Source organism: Gopherus flavomarginatus, chromosome 3 (genome assembly GCF_025201925.1).
Source record: "Gopherus flavomarginatus isolate rGopFla2 chromosome 3, rGopFla2.mat.asm, whole genome shotgun sequence".
Classification (NCBI taxonomy): Eukaryota; Metazoa; Chordata; order Testudines; family Testudinidae; genus Gopherus; species Gopherus flavomarginatus.
Genome location: NC_066619.1, coordinates 49752797 through 49772714, shown reverse-complemented (window position 1 = coordinate 49772714; position 19918 = coordinate 49752797). Strand labels below are relative to the sequence as shown.

Sequence of the window (19918 nt, the reverse complement as noted above, 5' to 3'; positions counted from 1 at the left end):
CTTCCCATAGAATTTTGAATCAAGTTCAGGGTCTCTCAGTCCTTATCTTTAAAGTGCTCCATGGCTTGGCCCAGCATACCAGTTAAAGCTCTAGGATGAAGACTGTGATCGTCAACTTCACTCCTCTGGCATAACAAAACTCTCAAGAATAAGAGTAAAGCACGAAACTTCTTCAGGCTGGGACTGTGGAATGAACTCCCTCCCTCACAAACCTCACCACTTCTTGCTCCCAGTGCAAGGGATATTTGTTTGATCTTGACCCCCCGTAAACGCTTAGCAACAGGTATGTTTAACAAAAAACAAAACCAACCTACCAAAATCTCCACTACACATGCTTCTCCCTCTGGGTAGAGGATGAGAGAACAACCAGCATGTGACAGATGTGTAGTTACATTGCTGGAAGGAACTCAGATACTACAGTTATAGGTGCACTCTAAAAACCTGTGTAGAACAGAATAGAAGAAAAATCTGAGCTTCAGGCCCACTTTTTTTTTTAATTTGTTGCCCGAGCATTTTCTTTATGAAATATGAAGGTAGGACGTGACAGAAAGAGACTCAGTCTGTCTTGTTCACTGTTATCCTTTAAGCTTCACCCTCCATTGACCTTGATGTTTACATGTTAAAAAGCAGAGAACAAAGAGGCAGGTGAGAGGAAAAACAGGCAGGTGCAGCCACCATGTTGAAAAGAGAAATGAAAGAAATGCATCCTGTACATTTTATCTGCATATCTACATCATTAAGAATCTTCTGCTGTACTTATAAACAGCCTTATTGGGTAAATCACATGCCTTGTAAAGAAACTGCTTTAGATTCTTGGTCCCAGCTGTGTCTGTTTTGTGCTGTTGAGGAAACGCAAAGCAGCTGGAAAGCTGCCTTATTGTTTATAATTTTGTAGCATAGTAGAGCCTAGAGGGCCCAGTTAGCAATCAGGGCCCCGTTGTGCTAGATGCTGTACACAGAGAGAGTTGAGATGTGGAAAATACAGACTCCAAGCATTTTCTTTGTCTTTTGGAATAAGTGGCTCTTTGGACTATATGTATTTTGTATTTGTACCGACTTTGAAAAGATTTATATGATGCTTACTAACAAATACACACCTGTGTTTTTTTAGAGTCTAATCACAAAGAAACGCTGCTTCATCTCACAGGAAGATTGGGCTTGGTTAAACTCTCGCGATTCCTGTTATCTCAGCCTGGTGGGCCATTGGCATTAGCTTTACCTAATGAAGGTGGAGCAACACCATTAGATTTGGCTTCACAGAATGGACACTCCAGACTTGTTGAAATCTTCATGAAGTGAGTGCAATGGCTTGTTACCTCTGTTAAACTATTAGCCATTAAAACTGAAGAGCAAAATGTTTATTTCAAAATAGTTTAAACTGAATGTTTATTTCTGTTTTGTTGGTTGTTGGCAGTGTTGTGGTTTTAGGTGTGAAATTTTGTTTCTTGTTTAAAATAAGGTTTCATATATGTCTTCCATTCTAGATGTGTGGCAAAATTGGTAAAATTTTTAACAGTAATATAATGGCAAACATACAAATCTAAATTTGGTTTAAACTCTGGCTTGATTAGATAAATACATGAGGGATTTATTTTATTTGTCCTTTTTGAGTAAATAGTTTAGGTTTGGCATCTGACTGAAGTCTATTGCTTTAAGAATTAATATTTTAAAAATATCACTGTTATTTTGGACTTGTGGGACCTCAACACAAAATTGTACAGTAGCATGTAATTATTTTTCCATGATTATCTGAGTGTTTATAGTCTTTAATATACTTTTCTAGTCTGAAAAGTGATGTAGAAATGGCACCTTTTTTTAGTCCTCTGAGCTGCTCCCTCTGTATAGTCAGAGTTAAATCTGCTTAATTTAATGACAAAAATATATTTTTACTATTGTTAGTCCTGCGGTATCAATGTGGCAAAAAGGAGGGAGTTGTGTTTTATTCATTTTTGTGCATCGGCAAAATTGTTTACTAAGTCCCAATTACAAGTTTTGGTGGGGAAAAGTGAGTTATAAAAATCTGTTGTTCGTAGAAATGCTTCATGAAATGGGAAGATAAATTGAAAACCGCTTTTTGAGTAACTTTAAACAGTCATCCCCCTGTAGTGTTTGCAGCCCAATTCAAGCATTGCTACGCTGGTCTAGCGCTAGTGCACCCAGAACTAGAAAATGAAAGTGACTGCTCTCAAAAGTGGAAGTTTATTTTCATTGTCCAAGTTCTGGAGATGCAAAGGAGCAGTGAAAAAGTATACACACTGTTTAATTGGTGAAAATCAAAATAACTTCTTACAGGTTTGTGTTTTAATAATCTAAAGTGCTGATAGGAACCAGAGCAAGGAAATTTGTTTTAAAAAGTACAATTGAACCCCACTTTTACTAAGGTCTTGGAGGACTCTGAAACATCTGTAAACAGAGGTTTGGATAAATGAAGGTGCTGAGTATCAACCCAGGCAGGGTTAAGTTTCTGGAGTTGCCAGGGAGCTTCATTCCTGACTGAACTTGCAGGACTGAAGCTTCCAGGAACCTTAATTATCTGAAGTTTCAGATGTATGGAGTTTAGGACCTCCATTGTATTTGTATTTGCCCTGCACTACCAAATAATCATATTCCACCATCAGAAAGTCCCCATTAGAAATGAAAAGCCACAAGTGAACAGAAAAAAAAATACATGCAAGAATTCAGTTACATTTTTGTCTTGGAATGGAGCTCTTTTGTTTATGGCTCTGCACAACATACAGTTTGTGTGAGTATTATGCCTACTTTAATTTGCATGAGAAAATGACTTACAAAGCTGGTACAGTACATTTTGTTATGAATGTCTCATTTGTTTGTAACATCCAAACGGTGCAGCGCTCCCTTGAGAGACTGTCTGTTTTTCACTGTAATCGGCTAGTAAGCCTGCCAGTTCCTTCAGGCTACTATATATGGCAACATTAACAGGAAAAGGTACTATTTCTATTTTACAATAGTAGGGAAAACTAGATGTTGTTTAGTGTTGCTGTTTTATTTTGCTACCATTATTCCTACTGTAACCATTTTTTCATTTTGATGGCTCGAAACAACAGAATTTCCTTATGATGATTGGATTCATTGGTAACTATTTGTTTGCCCAGATATGTTTTTCATGGATGTTTCATATTGTTCGCCTTAGATTTTTTTTTGTACAGTAAGTTAGAATATTGAAGTGCTGTGCACCAATGAGAACAGAAAGTTCTGTGTGTTTGTATTTTCATTAAACCTGTGCACATAGCATATGTTTTGATTTAAATAGTGTGTTATTTCAGTTTTCAGGGCAGTCACTCGTTTGACATTTCTAGAGCTGAGATCAGTGAGTGTGCTTGCCTACAGTTTGTTCATTCATCAGGAACTCTGACACTGACATTTAATCACACTGCAGAACATTTGCTGGAGTCTGACATTAAGCTCTTCAGGAAATACTTCTGGGATAGAACCTTTCTTTACAAGGTTGGTGCCAAATTAGCAGAATATATAGAAGCATATTTTTTTTGACAATTTGCACCATTTGCTATTCATACTCAATATGTTTTTCTTGGGTCGCACTCTTTCTTAGTTTAAACCGTGCAGGTTTTAGGGATGGTAAGTGTGTTGGTGTTGTAGACAAAGGATTATTGTCATTAGCTTTTCATCTGTGCTAAAGTGGTTGTTTTCACGCATGAAACTGAAGTGTAGAAAAAATGTTAAAGGAGTACTTGATAAAGCTCTTGTATTTCCAGAGATGTTTTTAGAATGACCCTATGGTAAATACCTTTCTTGTAAAACTCTTGCTCTCTGATTTTTAATCTTGCCTTTTCCATTTGTGTTCATATTTTGAAGTGGGAGGTATTTTTTTTTAAGTTGCTGTTACTATTTATGGCAGCAGGGAGCCCCAGTCATGGACCAGGACCCAATTGTATGCTAGTCATTGTACAAACACAGAAAAGAAAGATAGTTCCTGCTCCAAAGAGCTGACATTTATATTGTGTTTGTTGTACGGTATTTTGGTAACTTTAGTCTTGATTCAGTGAGGTACGTAAGCACAAGTGTAACTTTAAGCATGGTGAGTAGTGTAATTGACTTCAATGGGAATATTCATATGTTTAAAGTTAGACGTGTTCTTAACTGCTTTCCTAAATTTGGGCCTTTGTCTATATCAGATTATTGGATTAAAAGGTTACATAAAATTATTATTATTTATTGTTTTACATTTTCCTTCTGTTTTTGCTTTATTTCCCCATGTCTTGTTTTTCTGTTGTTTGTTTATTTTTAAGCATTTATCAAAATGGTGTTAGGTTTTTAAACTAACAGTGAGATAAATGATATACTTTGACCTTTACACACCAGTTTTATGCGTTTGATTTATAACACAGACATTCATATTTAGTCATTCTCTAGATTTCTAGGCTTTCCAATATAAAAACTGGTCCCAGATTCATAGCTCTAACTTGTACAACAACTTTCACGCAGGTGTCCTGATTTCCTAATGCAAAAACAAAATCATGACAAAGATGGTAATATTATTTATATCCCTTGCACTTATCAAACCCTGTGTTTTTTGCAGCACTTGTGAGTTGAGGAAGGGAGAAAATGCTAATCGATGTGCCATATTGAAAGTGCCCATGACAAATATTCTTAGATTAAAGGTTGCAAAATTCTACGATTGTTATGATAAGTAAAACATTCTGCCAGTCATCCACGTGGGGTTTCCCTCTTCCTGAAGAGGCAGACACAGACCTGTTCTGTAGCTTAGCTTAGCTCAGCTCCTCCTCATTGGGAAAAACCACTAGAGATCATCCTTTCAGTGATGCAAGATTTTTAATAGTAGGCTTAGTGAAACCTAGCTAGCAGAAACAAGCCACTATACCAAAGCACACAATCTTCTTATTTAAATATTAGAGCTTAGGAAATCAAATTGTCATGAACTCCATTTGATAAATGATTACCCCAAGTGGATGGTCTGATCTAGCTAACTTAGGCTAAGGAAAGTACAGGGTAAAAACACATTCTTCTTTGAGTGTTTGTTCATGTCCTTTCAAAGTAGGTGCGCGCGTGTGCGTGCACGCCAGCTGGAAGATTTTCCCCTAGCAGCGTCCGTAGGGTCGGCCCAGGTGCCCCCTGGAGTGGTGCCACCACAACGCCCTATAAAGGGGCCCACCGACCCTCCACCCCCTCAGTTCCTTCTTACCGCCGGTGACAGCTAGCTGGAACTTCTCTTGCATAGCATTTTGGCAGTGTCCTTTCCTTACCATTTTTAGTTCGTGTATTCAGTTATTTTATAGTTAGTTAGTTAGATCTTTGTATATAGTTTTCGTAGTTGGGGGGGTCCCCCCCCAGAGTCGTCTTCACTCGCTGGGGCATGCCTGGGTCCCCCGGGTTCAAACTCTGCGAGAACTGTGGGAAATTCATGCCCAAGAGTGACCCGCACTCTGTGTGTTTGAGGTACCTCGGAGACACCAAAAGGACCGGTGCTCTATCTGTAAAAGCTTCCACCTGCAAACTCTTAAGGACAGGGCTCAAAGACTTAGAGTCCTCCTGATGGTGGCGGCCCTATGACCACCCTCTGATCCAGAACCGGCCGAGGCGGGGCCCAGCACATCGTCCTCTGTGCGGAGTGCCCCGGCATCAGCATCAGGACTTAGGGCCAAGCCCAAGTCGTCGAAAACCTGGCACTGGCCGGAGTCGGGTCATAGGAAGTCTGCCTCAGTGCGACACCGCTATCCTTCGCTGCTGCCCACCAAGAGAAGGAAGCTGGTGAGGGATCGGTCACCCCACCGGGATCTGAGGCCGACGCCGTCTGCAGGTGTAAGCGGACAGGCTGGGCTGCAGCCCTTGGTGGTTCCGTCGACTCCAGCACCGCAGAGAGGGCGGTCGAGTCTGGGCCAGCCTAATTCCCTGGACCTCAGCGGAGACATATGCTCCCCGTCGACGCCGGAGGTGTTCAAGGTGACCTCAGGCCTAATGGGTCTCCCAGCACCGGCCTCCCCGCATCGTAGGGAGTTGTCTACTGTGGCCTATCCACCAGTGCAATCTAGAGGCAAGCCATCCATGCTGTCACCTCCCTTCCTGCACCGCGCTGTGAAGACAGCACAGGACCAGATGAGAGGCTCCTTGGCACTGCTCTCCTTCGGCACCAGGCGCTGCTCCCCCCAGGTCCTCGTACTCAGACACCTCAGACTCAGAGGCAGACTCCTATCACTCCAGCTGGTCGCGGAGCAGGAGATCGGTGTCAGGTATGAGCCACCAGCATTACCTGCAGTGGCAGCAACAATGGCAGCCGCCCTCGCAGTGGCCGTTTTGGACTCCCTGGGCCTACCATCAGTGGGTAGGCCAGGCGTTTGGCCCTCTGTCACGGTCGGCTTCGGTGTCCTTGACGTCGGTGGCCCCGGTGCAGCTGCCTCCCCCACCGGCCCCGTCGCCGGGCAGGGGTGTGCCATCGTCAAGTTCTGCACCCCCTAACCGGGCAGCGGCACCAGCAACAGCTTTCATTCAGGCTCCGCCGGCACCGCATGATACGCCAAGTCTCTCTCAACCTCAATAACGTGTGCCGCAGGATCCCGAGGGGCTGCATGCACCGGAGGAAGGGCCGCTCCATGTAATCTCCTCGTTCTCCTCCCCGAACGAGGCGGTCTTGGGCATGCTGTGGCACCAGCCCTAGAGGACACTCGAATCCTCCAACAATTGCTTCAGCGAGCAGCTCAAAGCCTCACAATCCAAGCGGAGGAGATGGAGGGGGACGTGGACCCTGTAGTGGACATTCTGGCCCCCCCAGGGCCATCCAGGGTGGCCCTCCCGCTGATAAAGACTATAGCTGATACGTCCTGCACCCTATGGCAAACACCAGCCTCATTGGCCCCTACCGCCAAGAGGACGGAGCGGCGCTACTTCGTCCCCTCTAAAGGGCATGAACACCTGTAAACCCACCCTTTCCCGGACTCCCTGGTAGTAGATGCAGCTAACCAATGGGAGCATCAAGGGTTTCAGGGATCAACACCGAAGAGCAGGGACGCAAAAAGACTTGAGCTCTTTGGTAGAAAGGTGTACTCCACGGGGGGACTCCAACTCCGCATTGCCAATCAACAGGCAATAGTAAGCCGATATGGCCATAACACGTGTTCGGTCATGTCGAAGTTTGCAGAGCTCCTTCCCCAGAACTCGAGATCAGAGTTTTCGGCCCTAGTGGTGGAGGGCAAACTGATCTCTCGAGCCTCCCTCCAGGCTGCCTTAGATGCGGCGGACTCAGCCTCGTGCACCCTGGCCACAGGCCTGGTCATGCGGCGGGGAGCCTGGCTCCAGGTCTCGGGCTTGCCCTATGAGGTCCAGCAGATGATTCAAGACCTCCCCTTCGAAAGGCAGATGCTGTTTTCGGCGAAAATGGACAAACGTCTCCATAGCTTAAAGGACTCGAGGGCCACGCTTCGCTCGCTGGGCTTGCATACCCCCGCAACCCAGTGCAGACAATTTAGGCTGTAGGCGGCCCCTCGCCCATACCAGCCACAGACTCGCCAGGAGCTGGGGCGCAGGCAGGGCAGAAATGACAGGAGGCGTCACCAGCGCCACCCCTCTGGCCGGGCGTCTGGCCTGTCGAGACCACCATCTGGGCCTAGACCCCCTATTTGATGGTACGGTCGAGGGCGACCTACCAATTGAGATTCTGAATCCTTCCACCCCTGCCTTTGGGTCACGTCTGTCCCACTTCTACCGTGCCTGGTCCTGAATTAAGTCGGACAAATGGGTGCTCCGCACGGTAGAGAGGGGTTATTGTATCCAGTTCTCCTCCCTTCCACCTCACCAACCTCCTTCCCCGTCCCTCTTCAGGGACCCATCTCACGAGCAACTTCTAATTCTAGAAGTGAAGTCCCTCACGGAGGCAGGGGCGGTGGAGGCAGTCCTGCGGGAGCTCAGGGGCAAAGGCTTCTACTCACAATATTTTCTCATACTGAAGGCAAAAGGGGGCCTGAGACCCATCCTAGACTTGCGGCCACTGAACAAATTTGTGAGGAAACTCAAGTTCCGCATGGTCTCCCTGTCCTCGATCATTCCCTCCCTGGGTCCAGGAGATTGGTATGCCACCCTTGACTTAATGGATGCCTATTTCCACATTGCCATAATTCCACGGCACTGTTGGTACCTCAGGTTCATCGTGGCTGATATCTATCTGCAGTTCACAGTGCTCCCGTTCGGCCTGTCAGCTGCTCCCAGGGTCTTCACGAAGTGCATGGCGGTCGTGGCAGCCTTCCTGCGCAGGCGGGACATCCAGGTATTCCCCTACCTAGACGACTGGCTCATAAAGGGCCGCTCCAAGGAGCAGGTAGAGACCCAGGTGTGCTTCATCAGGTGGACCTTTCTCAATCTTGGCTTCCTCTTGAATGAAGCCATATCCATATCCATCCATATCCGACGCAACGAATAGAATTCATAGGAGTGGTTCTGGACTCCACACACGCCAAAGCGTATCTTTCGAAATTCCGTGCAATTTCCGAGCTCATCCTCGGACTGAACCGCGCCCTGGTCACCACGGAGCGAGTTTGCCTCTGGCTGCTGGGCCACATGGCGGCGTGCACCTATGTGGTGGTTCATGCCAGACTCCGGCTTCGCTCGCTGCAGTCCTGGTTGGCGACAGTTTATCACCTGGGCAGGGACTCCCTGGACTCAGTGGTGTCTGTTCCCCGCTTGGTGCTGAGCTCGCTACGGTGGTGGCTCGACCCCTAGGAAGTCTGCATCGGTGTCCCCTTTGCTGCGCCACAGCCCTCCTCTCCCTGGTGACAGACGCCTTGGATCGAGGTTGGGGAGCACACCTGGGACGCCTCAGGACGCAGGGCTTGTGGTCGCCGGAGGACCTCGAGTTGCATATCAATGTCAGGGAGCTGAGAGCGGTCTGCCTGGCGTGTTTGACCTTCCGGTCTCACCTGGCCGGCAGGTGTGTTTCAGTCCTTTCGGACAACAAGGCAGCAGTCTTTTATACCAACAAACAGGGGGGTGCATGCTCCTCTCCCCTCTGCAGAGAAGCCCTCGTGCTGTGGGATTTCTGCGTTCACAATGCCACTCACCTGATAGTGTTCTATTTTCTGGGGGAGCAGAACGGTTTGGCGGACACCCTCAGTTCCAGGGTCACAAGTGGTCCCTCCGATGGGATGTGGTGTGCTCAATTTTCCGGCTCTGGGGCTTTCCCCGGTTCGACTCATTTGCTTCAAGGGAAAACAGGAAGTGCCGACAGTTTTGCTCCCTCCTGGGCCGCAGTTGGGGGTCTCTGTCGAACGCCTTCTTTCAGCCATGGGAGGACGGTCTGCTCTACGCCTTTCCTCCGATTCCCCTGATACACAGGGTGCTTTTAAAGGTTCGCAGGGATCACGCCAGGGTAATCCTGATAGCTCCGGCATGGCCGCGCCAGCATTGGTACACGTCACTCCTGCACATGTCCGTTCAGGCGCCTCTGACGCTGCCCCTCCTCCTGGACCTGATCACGCAGGACCGGGGCTCCCTCCACCATCCGAACCTCGAGTCCCTTCACCTCACAGCCTGGATGCTCCATGGCTGAACCTGGTGGAGTTGCAGTGCTCCCAGCAGGTCAGGCAGGTGCTGCTGGGTAGCAGGAAGATGTCAACTAGGGCCACCTACCTGGCTAAATGGAAGTGCTTCTCCATATGGTTGGGTCAGCGGGGTCTCGACCTGCTGGGGATACCAATTCCAGCTGTCCTTGACTATTTGCTTCACCTAAGACAGCTGGGTCTCTCCCTTTCCTCCAGTTGCGTTCACTTGGTGGCCATATCTGCTTTTCATCCAGGAGAGGGGGGTGCCTCGGTGTTTGCGAACCCGCTGGTTGAGTGTTTCCTCAAGGGTATGGACAGACTCTTCCCGCATGTGCGTCAGCCGACCCCTGCTTGAGACCTGAATCTGGTCCTCTCCATCCTCTCGGGACCTCCCTTCGAGCCTCTGGCTTCGTGCTATCTGCTGTACCTGTCGTACAAGACCGCCTTCCTGGTGGCGATAACCTCGGCCTGGCGGGTGTCGGAGCTTCAAGCGTTAACATCTGAGCCCCCTTACACAGTCTTCTGCAAGAACAAGGTCCAACTTAGACCTCATCCGGCTTTCTTACCCAAGGACTTTTCACAGTTCCACATGGGCCAAGATATCTTTCTCCTGGTGTTTTATCCGAAACCACACGCCTCCAGCGGAGAGCGGAGGCTACGCTCCCTGGATGTCCGCAGGGCCTTGGCCTTTTACACAGAGCCTACCAAGCCATTCAGATGCTCAACCCAGCTCTTCGTCGCAGTGACAGAAAGGATGAAGGGCCTCCCTGTCTCCTCTCAGCGAATCTCTTCATGGATCGCGACTTGCATCTGGGAATGCTACCATATAGCTAAGACCCCTGTCCCTCCGGTCACGGCCCACTCCATTAGGGCGCAGGCCTCCTCTGCGGCATTCCTGGCTCAGGTTCCGACTCAAGAGATTCGTCTCACTATGCCATCAAGCGCCAGGCTAGGGATGATGCAGCCTTTGGTCGTGCAGTACTCCAGTCATCAGTGATCTCCGACCCCACCTCCTAAGGTTAGGCTTGTGAGTCATCTACTTTGAATGGACATGAACAACCACTCGAAGAAGAAAAAATGGTTACCCACCTTTTAGTAACTGTTGTTCTTCGAGATGTATTGTTCATGTCCATTTCAACACCCACCCTCCTGCCCCCTGTCGGAATGCCAGCAAGAAGGAACTGAGGGGGTGGAGGGTCGGTGGGCCCCTTTATAGGGCGCCGTGGTGGCGCCACTCCAGGGGATGCCTGGGCCGACCCTACGGACGCTGCTAGGGGAAAATCTTCCGGCTGACGTGCACACGGCATGCGCACACCTACTTTGAATGGACGTGAACAACACATCTCGAAGAACAACAGTTACTAAAAGATGGGTAACCATTTTTTTTTCTTTCTTTGTCACAGTCAGGACCGCTAGTCATCCTAATGGGATTTTGACAGCTTTGAAAGCTGAGGAGGGAAGAAGGCAGTGAACAATTAAATGTAGCTACTTATATTGAAATAGATGTAGAATTTACAGCATTCAACACTTCTACCACAGGATGAAGATTGCATATCTAATGTAGTGTCTTGAGAATGTGTGGATAAATGAGCACATGGATGCTTTATATACCGCTCCACAGACAAAGTGTATATCTGTGACCCAGGAAGCAGACGCGGGCAGAGCAGGATGGGCTTTAATCCATTGTGGTGGCAAACGTCCTTTGGTTTTGTGTGCTTTCCTGTGCATGAAATGGCTACTGATAGCTTTGAGGCTTACTTGAACTCAATTGCTAGAACTAGTTCATGCCATTCTGTCTCCTTTTAGTGAATGGGCTGATGTTGGGCAGAGAAATGGAAGAGAGATTTCCTGAGATGGTGGAATGAACAGTGGACCCATCCTCAGAACCATCTTATCCCTGTGGAAATGGCAGTATTGATACTGCTCCCAATATTTAGATGATGTGATTATATTATAAACAATTCTATGTTGACACCAAATGTAGGGAGTAAGGGGAACCTGATTGGTGGGGCTGAAAAGGAAGCTCTTTTTGTTAGGGAGTCTGGGACAGGGTTGAGTTTTCATCATGAGGGACAATGGGTGTCCTGCAGGCTGAGTAGCCCTACTCCCTTTAAAAGTGTCTGACAGCACGGCTGTTGTGTTTGGGTGTATCTGCTGTTGATACATTAGTGAATGAAACCAGTGTGGGGAAAGAGGACTCTATGGAACATCAGTAGAGAGAACAAATTTTGTTTCTAGTGACCAAATTTAAACCGTAAAACAGAGAAGGGAGAAATGGTGCATTAGGTCATTGCTTCTAAAGGCTCTGCATAAGGAAGCCCTTTTGTTACCTAGCCCTCGTCCAGACTAACCCGCGGCATCGGCGGGTTAAAATCGATTGCTCGGGGATCGATATATCGCGTCTAGTCTGGACGCGATGTATCGATCCCCGAGCGCGCTTACATCGATTCCGGAACTCCATCAACCCGAACGGAGTTCCGGAATCGACACGGAGAGCCGCGGACATCGATGCCGCGCCGTCCAGACGGGTGAGTACCTCGATTTTAGAAATTCGACTTCAGCTACGTTATTCCCGTAGCTGAAGTTGCGTATCTAAAATCGATTTTAATTCCTAGTCTGGACGTGGCCCTAGTATCAGAAAAATCTAGTGGTGTCCCAAGGAGGAGCTAAGCTGAGTTGATGTTTCTGTTCCTTAGCTGCAGGAATAGGAAAAACTCAGACTTGGGTTGACAGTTAATGGGATTTAGCGCCTATCTCACTTTTGAAAATGAGATCTGGGCTCCCAAATCAGTTAGGCATTGCCAATGCTGAGTGCAGCTATACCTAAATACTATTTAAAATCTGGGCCAATTTAAAAGCAGTCCAGCTCAGCCTCATCTAGTGGGGTAGTCCCTGTGAGACTCCGGCAGCTGATGTAAAATTGAGTAGTCCTTAGGCTGCTTGCTCTAAATTATGTGGAAACTATTTTGGCTCCTTGATCTTTCTGGGATCCAGAGACTGTAAAGGTGGCAGTGCAGTGTGCATGTGATTTACTGGCTAATGCTCTTGTAGCTTAAAAAATACTTGGAAACAGGGAACTTTGTGTATTTGTTAAGCCTAGGGCTGTCCTTACCCAAATGCAAAGTACGCAGCTGCGTAGGGCACCAGGAAATTTGGGGCACCAAATTGTCCCAAATTTCCTGGTACTCTACCAGGGCCAGCTCCAGGCACCAGCTTATCAAGCAGGTGTTTGGGGCAGCAACTCTGGAGTGGGGTGGCACTTTCAGGTATTCGGTGGCAATTCGGCGGAAGGTCCCTTACTCCAGCTCGGAGCGAAGGACCTCCCGCTGAATTGCCGCAGATCGCGATTGCGGTTGTGGCATCTTTTTTTTTTTTTTTGGCTGCTTGGGGCAGCAAAACCCCTGGAGCCGGCCCTATGCGCTACGCAGCTGTGTACTGCTCCAGTGGCCAGCCCGATCCCTTGGCCAGCTGAGCCACCCAGGAAAGCTGCCCCTGCCCCTGCTCCGCCTCTTCCCAATGCTCCCCACCCCTGCTCCACCCCAGCCCCGCCTCTTCCCACCCTTGCTCTGCCCCAGTTCCGCTCCCACTCCACCCCTTCCCCTGAGGACTGCAGCAGGAGTCGGGCAAGTCCTGCACTCACTGGGTGGCAGGAAGTGGAGCAACCCAGACCCACCCTGCTCCATTCCGCTGGCTCTTGCTCGGGGGCGGTTTTCCCCCGCCTCCCAAGCCTGCTCCCCACCCCCGCGGAGGCCTGGGGATGCCCCTCTGTGTGGGGGGTGGGTGGGCTGCATAGGGCACCAAAATGGCTAGGGATGGCCCTGGTTGAGCCTTTATTTAATTGTGTAGCATCACAGGTTACAAATTCAAACTGACTATATGACACACACAGTTCAATTCAGTACCATCTTTATATGGATTTCCACAGTATGGTGGAATGAGCACACAACTAAGAGTCAAGGAGGTTCTGAGTTCTAATCCTGGCTCACCTAGTCATTCATTGTATAGCCTTGGGGATGTCATTTCACCTTTCCATCTTAGTTTCTTCAGCTGTAAAATTCTTGTACCTTTCAGGACAGTTTTGGAGGTTAATAAGTACAGAACTTTGAATATATGAAGAGCTATATTAACGCAAACATTTTTTTTCTAGAGAAAGGATGTGCAACATACAGTACAAATCTTAAATCTGATATGTTACACAACACAAAGTAAATTTTCCCCAAATATTTTAGTTTAAAATATTTTATAAATTCTCTCCCCAAATATATGTATAACTTTTTAATATTAACTTTAATGTATGTATTTGACTTTCTTTGTTTTTGCATGTGTGCGCATACATGTATGGGGGTATTAATTTGTATGGGTATCCAAGAAAGTTGTTGTTTGAATTTGGTGTTTTTTAGAGTCTTAATTCAAAACAAGCTGGTACAGTGGAAGGACCACAAATGACCTGCAATTCAACAGATTCTGCAGAAGGTACAGCTTTTAATCTTTGGTTGTAATAGCTTTCTAAAGTCCCAGGTAAGGTAGCATATGTCCTTGTGCCATATATTTATTTAGGAAGATCGCTTAGTATACATGATATCAGAGATCTGTGCAATAGATAATGGTAAAATACATTAGGTATTTCGTTATAAGGGAGGTATGAAATTATGCATTCTACAGACCGTTAAAATCGTTAATTTACCTTTGTGAACCTAAAAATGGTCACAAGCATTTCTAATAATTGAAAGTCTTTTTAAAAGAATGTTAAAAAATTATAACAGCTAAATTACAACCTCACTACAATTCCAGAAGAGGGCAGTGTTCAGCTGAAATAAAAACAGGTCAACTTGCAAGAAGTTCCAGTGAAGTCAAAAAGATCTGGTTAATAAAGATAGGAGTGAATTAAAGAAGAATGAATTAAGCATTTTAAGAACAATTTTAGTGGCCAGTCCTGAACTCTTTACTGTGGCAAAATTGAAATGGTTATAAATGAGTTTCCCATATTGATTTCAATTGCAAGTTTGTATAAGGATTATAGGATATTGTTTCATGACCATAATTACTTTTCTTTACCAGATAGATCATACTGAGCATTGCAGACCTTGTAACAAGAAGGTCCTAGAACAAAAGTTATAAAAATATTCACTAAAAAGTCTATAATACTCTGATGTGGCATTTAGTAGTTGACTATAGACTCATAGACTCTAGGACTGGAAGGGACCTCGAGAGGTCATCGAGTCCAGTCCCCTGCCCTCATGGCAGGACCAAATACTGTCTAGACCATCCCTGATAGACATTTATCTAACCTAGATTCAAGGTCTCGTTGCATGCACATTAGTGTCTATCTGGAAGAAGTGGCTAGTTTGTAGTGGCTAATTCTACAAGATAAGGTCCTGATCCTGTAAAACATGCACATACGCTTAACTTCATACACTCTGAGAAGGCCCATTGAAGCTGACATAAAGTTAAGCAGTTGCATAAACATTACAGGGCCAAGCACTGCATGATGATGTAAATAAGAATTGGATTCCAAAGGTATTACCTAATTATTCCAAGTGAGTTGACAGACTGAGGAAGTGACCTCCTTAATAGACATTAGCTCCAGTTACATAGTTAAGAGTTCCTTAAGTGTGATTGCCACCATTAAGCTCTTGCTGGAAATTTGTGCCCAACTTCTCCAGCAACCCCCAGGCAATTAACATAATAAAGGCAGTTCTAAAGTCACCATCAGCAATAATCAGCATTAACACTACCGGTCTGAAATCTACTTTTGTAAATATAAGCAACTGTTTATAATACAAGGAATTACATATTGTGCTATCAAAAACTTTATTATCTTGGGTGCAGTCTTCTCAGAGTGCCAATGGTCAATGTGATCTTGTACCTTCTGCTGTGTGTCGCTAACAGCAGGTGATATCATAGCAGCAGTTGGGCAATGCATGTCATGCATGGTAGTTTTTCTTAGTGCATGTCCAAGCAGCCTGACTTGGTGCATGCAAATAGCAAATATCAATAAATATTGATTTAGCACTTCAGGAATCATTTAATTTCTGACTATACTCTCTCATTTTGGGTTCAGACCTGCAAACTGATACTGAGCAACTTTGTGTGGTGCCAAATGCCTTCAGCTCCTGGCATTCAACCATTACAGGATTTGCTCATCATCGTAGCAGGCTGAGTACTTGACTTTTGCAGACCTGTATATTTGTACAGTGCCCAGCACGGTGGGGACAGAATCTTGACAGTGGGACCTTTGGGTACTACCACTATAGAAGTATCTAATAATAATGAATCAGTGTTTCTGTATCTTCATATAGTTTAGTACTGTCATCGATGTTCATTTTTCTATCACCTGGCAAAAAGGAATATTTGTAGCTCTAGTTATATGTGTATTTGTTGCTTTTCATACAGTCATTGAACCCAGATACCTGAAAATCACTAATATAATTGATAACTTTGATCCATGTTCTACCTTCTGCTAACAAGAACTAAAAAGACAAAACAAAATTAAATTTTTTGCTGCTACAAACAAAAATCATGTCACAAATGATCCATAAAACTCCTAGAATATTCTGCTAAATACCTTTGTTAATTTAGGTGCTGAGATTAGAGCACAAAATTCTTTGCAGTAACTTCATAAAGGGATGTCTCTTAGAGTTAAAAACGCCTATTGTTCCAATAAATAATACTTATTCACTCCTGGGTGGGCCTAAAGTCAAGATCAACAGACCTTTAAAGCATAATACTATCAGAAGCTCTGAGCTATTATCTACTGAAGGTTGCTATAGCAATACAGCAGTTTGATTGCATTTCACGATGGGCAATGCTGTGGGTCAATGTAAGGTGATATTGCTGGCTTAACAGTGGATCTCCCATAGCAACTTAATTAAATTCAAATACACAGAATGACACATCCTCTATTAAGGATGCAAAATAAAGTACAGATATATTTTACTTTGATTATTTCAGCCATTCCTATGTTATACAAAAATCTTGTGATTTTTCTAATTTTGAAAGTTTGTGGCAAGTAATAATTGTGCAGAATATTATTATTTAGAGCCATAGCTAATTTATGTCTACATATTAAATTACTTACTGCATAGTAAACAGAGTTTCCCCAAGGATTGTAGGAATGAATTACAGTAATGTCAACTGAATGCCAGTAATATTAGAAAAATTTCTAGAGGAATTTAGTGGAGAATTCCCAAGGGTTATCTTAATACAGTTCAGCTCTTTTTCTCCATTTTGCTTTTTAAAATTAAGGTATGTCTCCACTGCATCTGGGAGCAAGCTAATGGAGCTTGTGCTAGCATTAGCAGAGTTCGAGCTAGAGCACTAAACCAGCAACTGTATGTTCTGGCTTGGGCTCTGAAGCCTAGGGGGTCGGGTAGGCTTGCAAGCCTGAGCTTCCACCCCAGCGGGAATGTCCACACAACTATTTTTAGCACGCTGGTTTGAGCCCTGCCAGCACATGTCTGTGTATCTGAGCTGGAAGATTTGTTCTCAGCTGCAGTGTAGACATACCCAGAGTTACCATGGCCATCATTAAAGGATCATTCTTTATCCACAGTTACTACATGGTGGTGTCCGGGATGATCTGTTTCCATACTATGGGTAATTTTTTACATTATCATGGCACCTATTTTATCTGGATGAATTCGTTGTTTTATAGAATTGTTGCCTGGTCCAAAAACACCTTTTGGGAATCTTGCCTTTAGACTTTGGTGGCACTCATGAGGTTCAATGTAACAATTGCAAGATACAGGACCAGTGTTCTGTCTAGCTATTTATATTTGGCCCTTATCCAGAGCATCTCCTAAGCAACAGAGAGTTTACCTCTGTGTGGCAGGAAGATATTGTTGTCCTCATTTGAGAGACAGAGTGGTAAAGTGACATGCTCAAGGTCACATGACAAGCCTGAGGCAGAGGCAGGAATTGGAGTAGAAATGTACTAATGTTTTTAGAGCATTTTCTCACTGGTGGTGCTAATAGCTACTAGCCTGTAGTTGAAATTGCTGCTGGTTGTGGTGCTTGTAACTTGTACCTCTGCGCCATCTGCAGGTTGGTTGGAGCTTGTGCGCTGTGTACCAAGTGGGTCCTGCCTAGCGTGCAATACAGTGATCTCTCTGCAAGACAAGGACTGTCGCATCTTCTCACATTCCTGCTGCATTTCAGCAGGAACCCGCTAGGTGGGGTCGGGAAACAGGGCGAGGCACACATCTGGTGCAACAGAAGATAGTGATGAAGTGATTCATTAAGAAATTAATCAATATGGAGCCAATCCTGTGTAGCTTTTACTCGTACAGAATGGCAAAACTCCTATTGACTTCAGTGGGGCCAGGATTTCATCCTCAGATAGCTTAATTTGAATAAGGATTGCAGGATTAGACCTTATTATTGTTGCTGGAGTCTGCAGCTGAATTTAGATACCAAGCAGCTGTTCTTGTGAGGGGATGGATTGGTACAATGTTACTGGTTTGTAACCTCTCCCTGGGCTCTGCACAGAGTTCAGGATGGGAAAAGGTATAGCAAGCATAAAAGGTCTGTGAATGATATCCCCCAAAATACTAAGATATACATGCTTTTTAAGTATTAAGTTATGGTTAAATTCATGTGCAGTAGCTGATTTTACAAAGATAAACTGAAAATGCAGCTGCATATCTGTGTCTGGCTGGAGGGCCTTGCCCATGTGCTCAGGGTCTAACTAATCACCATATATGGGGTCAGGAAGGAATTTCCCCCCGGGTCAGATGGGCAGAGACCCTGGGTGTTTTTGCCTTCCTCTGCTGCATGTGGCACAGGTCACTTGCGGGTTTAAACTAGTGTAAATAGTGGATTCTCTGTAGCTTGAAGTCTTTAAATCATGTTTTGAGGACTTCAGTGGCTCCGCCAGAGGTTAGGGTTCTATTACAGGAGTGAGTGGGTGAGCTTTTGTGGCCTGCAATGTGCAGGTGGTCAGACAAGAGGATCATGATGGTCCCTTCTGACTTTAAAGTCTATTAAGATATAGGCTGAGTCTGTATCTGAGGGCAGACCTGAATCTTGATTTACAAGCCTCAATATACAAGAAATAAAACTAAATATAAGGAAAAATTGTGAAAATGGGAGGGTTTATTTTAACTAGCAAATGTGACAGTAGCTAACAGTTTTAGGAAGCCCTGCAGATGCTTGTGGTGCTCATTTACATGCAGATTACTCCTGCTCTGTTTGCTATTTTGTACATGTCTGTGCTTGGGCAGATCCTGCAGAGTTTGAACATGTTTTTGTGTTTGCTGTGTCCTTTCCAATTGTCTTGAGAAGAAACCATATAAAAGAGAGTGACAGAAATGAAGTTTTTTATGACTTTTTCTTAAAAATGCAGGGGCTAATTTTTAAAATGCATGACGTCTTTAGGACAGTGTGCAGCAGTTGGGATCTCCCATAGTTTAAGGCACAGCTTCTGATTTGTGCTATTGTGAGGACAAATCAGCAGCCTCATTTATGAATCAACATGTATTTTCACTGCCTGTCCCTTTAAGCTCAAGAGCCTGTTTACAATTGGTCCATAATAACATAACAGCTTGTTGTACAACCATCTAGTATTCTGCCCACTGGTATGCTAGTTTGGGGGGATGTGTATGCTACAAAAGTACATTGTTCTGTGTTGCTTGCTTGCTTGCTTCATTATTTTTTTCCCCTCTCCTAGTTGAAAAAAGAGCAAACTTCCATTGTTTTTCACTAGAAGTTGATAAGAAATCTCGCTTTTACAGATCCCATGAATTTGGCATCTGATGAACCAGCACCTGGAAGTGAAGATGTAAAGGTACAGCTTTATCCTTGTATGAATAAGTAGCCTCTAAGTTCTCCTGCTGTACCTTATGTTGTGGTATCTGAGCATCTTCCATAGTTAAAAAAATAAATAAGGTGACTAATGCCTGCCAAGTGACATTTTCTTTCCATTCCTGCCCCAGGGAAAAGTTATGTGTATGTATGTTTATTATTTTCTTCAATAAATCTGTCATGTGTTGGTGGGCTGGAAAGCCAGGTCAAAGAAGTGAAGCTTACATCTGAATTGGAAAGTCATGATGATTGTGGTCATTCCTATGGGAGTGTGTTCTACAGCCTTGGGACCAGCTGAGGTGAAGCCCTATCTCCTACATGCATCAGCTTCCACCTTGAGATAGAGAGATCCATTGTTCGCGAGGAGTGGAGCTGAGAAGGGCAGTGGAACTCCAGGAAAGTGATGTTTTAGGTAATCTTGAGCCTGGGAGATAACATGAGGGAAACTCTCATTAGCAGTATTTGCAGGATCATACACAGAGCCTGCTAGAGACTGACAATGAGAAATTCTGGCATAAAAAAAGATTGATCCTTCTTGGGATTATTTTTACGTCAATCTAACGTAAAATAGGATGTTTAACACTTGATAGAAG

The 19918-nt window shown here is 45.1% G+C and overlaps 1 protein-coding gene across 1 annotated transcript in view; it reads left to right on the top strand.

The window, feature by feature from the left end:
• The window catches only part of ARHGEF28 (Rho guanine nucleotide exchange factor 28), a 206540-nt gene that overhangs the window by 67130 nt on the left and 119492 nt on the right, over positions 1–19918 (top strand). Inside the window, exons 5-8 of the mRNA XM_050945287.1 lie at positions 1112–1295; positions 3285–3465; positions 13925–13997; positions 19256–19308. Coding sequence (XP_050801244.1) covers positions 1112–1295; positions 3285–3465; positions 13925–13997; positions 19256–19308 — 491 coding nt within the window. The remainder of the gene's footprint in view (positions 1–1111; positions 1296–3284; positions 3466–13924; positions 13998–19255; positions 19309–19918) is intronic.